The sequence below is a fragment of the Triticum aestivum genome, chromosome 4B (assembly GCF_018294505.1).
Source record: "Triticum aestivum cultivar Chinese Spring chromosome 4B, IWGSC CS RefSeq v2.1, whole genome shotgun sequence".
Classification (NCBI taxonomy): Eukaryota; Viridiplantae; Streptophyta; class Magnoliopsida; order Poales; family Poaceae; genus Triticum; species Triticum aestivum.
In genome coordinates, this window is record NC_057804.1 from 410,926,838 (window position 1) to 410,930,126 (window position 3,289).

The following is a 3,289-nucleotide window of genomic DNA, read 5'->3' on the forward strand; positions in this document are numbered from 1 at the left end:
AAGTAGTACTAGGCTGAGATGGCAATCATTTTTCACGCACATTCTGATTACCCATGAGACACAAATCCCGCTCTGGCAGAAGAAGTAAATACCGCAGCACCGCCTCACCAGCTAGATCTACTTCACAGATGCTTCGTACCCGGGAGTGTGCCATGTAGAGTACGCCAAATATGGTATGTTCAGAGTTAAAGTTTGATCCTCAGGTAGAGGCTCCTCCGCAGCATAGCTCCAGCCTATCTCATCACAGCAGCAATATGTTGTCGGAGTCACAATGGAAGAACATAACTTGAAAATAGCATTGTACTATTAAGGAATGCTGCATGTAAACCTATGTACAAATGTGGTGGCTACCAAAAATGAACACCAATCACCGTAAGGCACAAGACATTCGTGCAGAAGAGGGACACCACACATTTTGCTTCTCTGAAATGAATGATTCGTGTCACAGTTAACTCTTTTACAGTGAAGATTCACATCATCACATGTACATTTGTCTGGAGAGCTTGTAGCCCGAAACCGTGGCTGACAATGCGAGGGCAACAAATGCAAGGAAGGCCATGCTGATGGCGGCAGCGGTCGCATCAGTGAAGTTGTTGATCACAGCTGTTCTCATGCGGTTCGTGATAGGGATAGCCGCTGATAGAGCAGACATCAGCAAGTATGCGAGTACCTGCGAATGTGTTCACCAGTTTCTATTAGCAGGGGCAACAAATTTCATCTTTATGAAATTTTGACTGGCATGTTTTGAAGAAACACAACAATTGACAGGCAAGTCCAATGCAGGTTTTGGAAGCTAGCTCAATCCAGAATATCCTACTATTTTGTAATCTTGCATTCAACACGGTACCATGGCACAAAACAAAAACCTGAGATAAAATATAACCACAACAGCAGTTTAGCCATTATCCGGAAAATCTAAGGGTTAACATGGAAAACATGTTTGGTCCAAAACCTGATTTCCTTAAGCATGCGTGTGTAAGAATTTCATGGACTGCAGCATTCTGACTAGCCACATTATTAGTAATACTTTCATTAATTAACAAAACCTAGCTATTTGCACCGGTAAAGTAAATTTAGCAAGGGCCAAGTTCCAGCAAAACTACTTCTAAGTATCAGTAGCATATTGGGGTCCACTAATACAAATTCCATTGTTTCTTCACATGGGATTCAAAGCCATGAAAGTAAGCTGCTAAACAATCATATTATTCGCAGAAGGCAGAAGCTCATAAGAAAACCTTAATTAAGTAGCAACAGCACGGGTTTAAAACATTCATACCCTCCAGGGCATCCTAAGTAAATGTGGTCCCAAAACATTTGAAAGTTGACAATTACATCCATTTATCTGTATTTACACAACATGCAATGGACAACATGAACTATTTTTTGCCATCTAGTATTGTACTATTCCAAAGCTCGAAGCAAGCCAATGATTGAGAACATACATTGAACACAGAGCAACTTCTAATAGCTCATGGCTGGCCCTAACCACTCCCCAACCACTCCAATCTCCCCATTCCACCGCCACAACATTATCAGAGATGGTTGTTGTTGGGTTGCCATACAGATTGAACTATTGGACCACTATTGAGAGCTACATGTACCATATTTTAGTTGTTTCCACAAAGAAACAAGAGGCGCTATGGGTTGTAATTTGTTGGGTTGCCAATCTTTAACAGTTAAAAGACGCCCCCATTCCAAAGCCAATCGAAGAACAATACAGTATCAATCAGGGTATCAGTGTATTGAGCGCTTAGCTCATTTGGAATCTAGTGGATTGATGTCTCCTTTACAAATGGATTTGGAATCTCTACTCCCCTGTCCCTATTCTTACTTTAACATGGTAAATTTCGGCCACACTTTATCTGCTGAGATCTCTTATCTCTTAATATTATATACGGTTCCCTGCTTTCCCCTCCCTGAGCAGCACACATTGGTCCAATTGAGAGATTCAAACCACATGAACTCTTATCAGATAACAAGTAGAAATGATGATAACAGCTGCAAACTAACAGGTCGAAGCAACTCGCCTGGTCAGCAATGAAATCGAAAAGCCTCGCGGACGGCGCGGAGATGGGGTCGGCGCCGCCGCGCATCCGGTGCGCGTGCCGCAGCGCCTGCGCGAGCGAGTAGGCGAAGGCCAGCGCCGCGATCGCGAGCAGGTACCTAGCAACAAGGCAGCACATGTAAGAAGCTTGAGAAGCCCGGATCGAAGACCAGCCCTAGGCGGCCAAGCTCAAATCGGCGCACATGTACTCCTGGTAGCGGTCGAACTGCATCCAGTCGCCGTGCTGGTTGGAGGCGACGAGCACGAGCGCGACGAAGGCGAAGGCGGCAGCGGCGGCGTGCAGCGCGAGGGGGCACTTGTCGAGCATGTCCTCCCGCTTCCACCGCGCCACCACAGATTCCACAACGCCGCCGCCGCCGCCGCGGCGGGCCCCTCCGCCCACACCCGCGGTGGAGGCGCCGTTGTAGGAGCTGTAATCCTTGTCGGCTTCTGGCTGCTTGGTGGCGGCGTCGGCGGCGGCGGAGGCGTCAGCCGTGACCATCGCCATCACTCACCAGTGGAACAGTGCCTGACCCCTGGCCCTGGGTGGTGAACGGGGAGAGCTGAACTGAGGTGTTTGCTTTGTGTGTGAAGCCGGAAAAGCACTTGAGGCGAGAGCAGGACCGGGATTAGCCGCCGAACCTCTTCACCTCTTGACTCTTGTCAAGGACTAAACCGTCGCTGCTTTGTTGTGCTCGGGCCCTTCAGTCAGTGAGGTTTCGGTGCTTTTGTCATGTGCCAGGTGGAGTGTAGTTTGAGTAGATTCCTTTTATCCTACGGGTTAATTGTGGTATGATGTGATTGATATGAGTTGTGCCGCGCACACATGTGGAAATTTTCACGGCAGGCTGTTGCAACACGTTCATGATTTGCTTATAATGGGTTGCGAGGGTGACAAAAGTTTAAACACGAGTAAAGGGGTTTTTGCGTATGGAAGTAAATGAATTTTGTTACTTAATGCTATGATTGGATTTTATCTTAATGATCTTTAATAGTTGTGGATACTTGTTAAAGTTTCAATCATAAAAACACGTGATTCAAGTACGAAAAGTATGTTAGCATATGTCTCTCCCTCATTGCATATGATAAGTATCTATCGTGTTATATTCAATTACCTAGGGACAATCTTTCTCATTGTTCTACAAAAGTTCTTTACTAAACAAATTAACTTTTATTATTTTTGCAAAGTACTTCTAGTTTTATTCCTACAAAGCAGTTGTATTACTTGTTTCTAGGTAGAGCAAG

At 45.6% G+C, this 3,289-nt stretch overlaps 1 protein-coding gene across 1 annotated transcript; it reads right to left on the reverse strand.

The window, feature by feature from the left end:
• Positions 1-272: 272 nt before the first annotated feature.
• Positions 273-2,670, reverse strand: LOC123092409 (CASP-like protein 4B2). The gene is made up of 3 exons (XM_044514182.1): positions 2,248-2,670; positions 2,028-2,163; positions 273-670 (listed from the first exon to the last, which is right to left on the reverse strand). Exons 1-3 carry the CDS (start codon positions 2,550-2,552, stop codon positions 479-481), a joined length of 633 nt encoding a protein of 210 aa, XP_044370117.1. The 5' UTR covers positions 2,553-2,670; the 3' UTR covers positions 273-478.
• Positions 2,671-3,289: the final 619 nt, after the last annotated feature.

What these genes read in the sequence shown, in the direction of transcription:
- LOC123092409 (XM_044514182.1), bottom strand. Translation starts at nt 2,552, where the DNA reads ATGGCGATGGTCACGGCTGACGCCTCCGCCGCCGCCGACGCCGCCACC. An exon ending in GACCGCTACCAGGAGTACAT is followed by an intron (nt 2,164 to 2,247) that starts GTGCGCCGATTT and finishes CCTTGTTGCTAG; the next exon opens with GTACCTGCTCGCGATCGCGG. An exon ending in TCGATTTCATTGCTGACCAG is followed by an intron (nt 671 to 2,027) that starts GCGAGTTGCTTC and finishes ACACATTCGCAG; the next exon opens with GTACTCGCATACTTGCTGAT.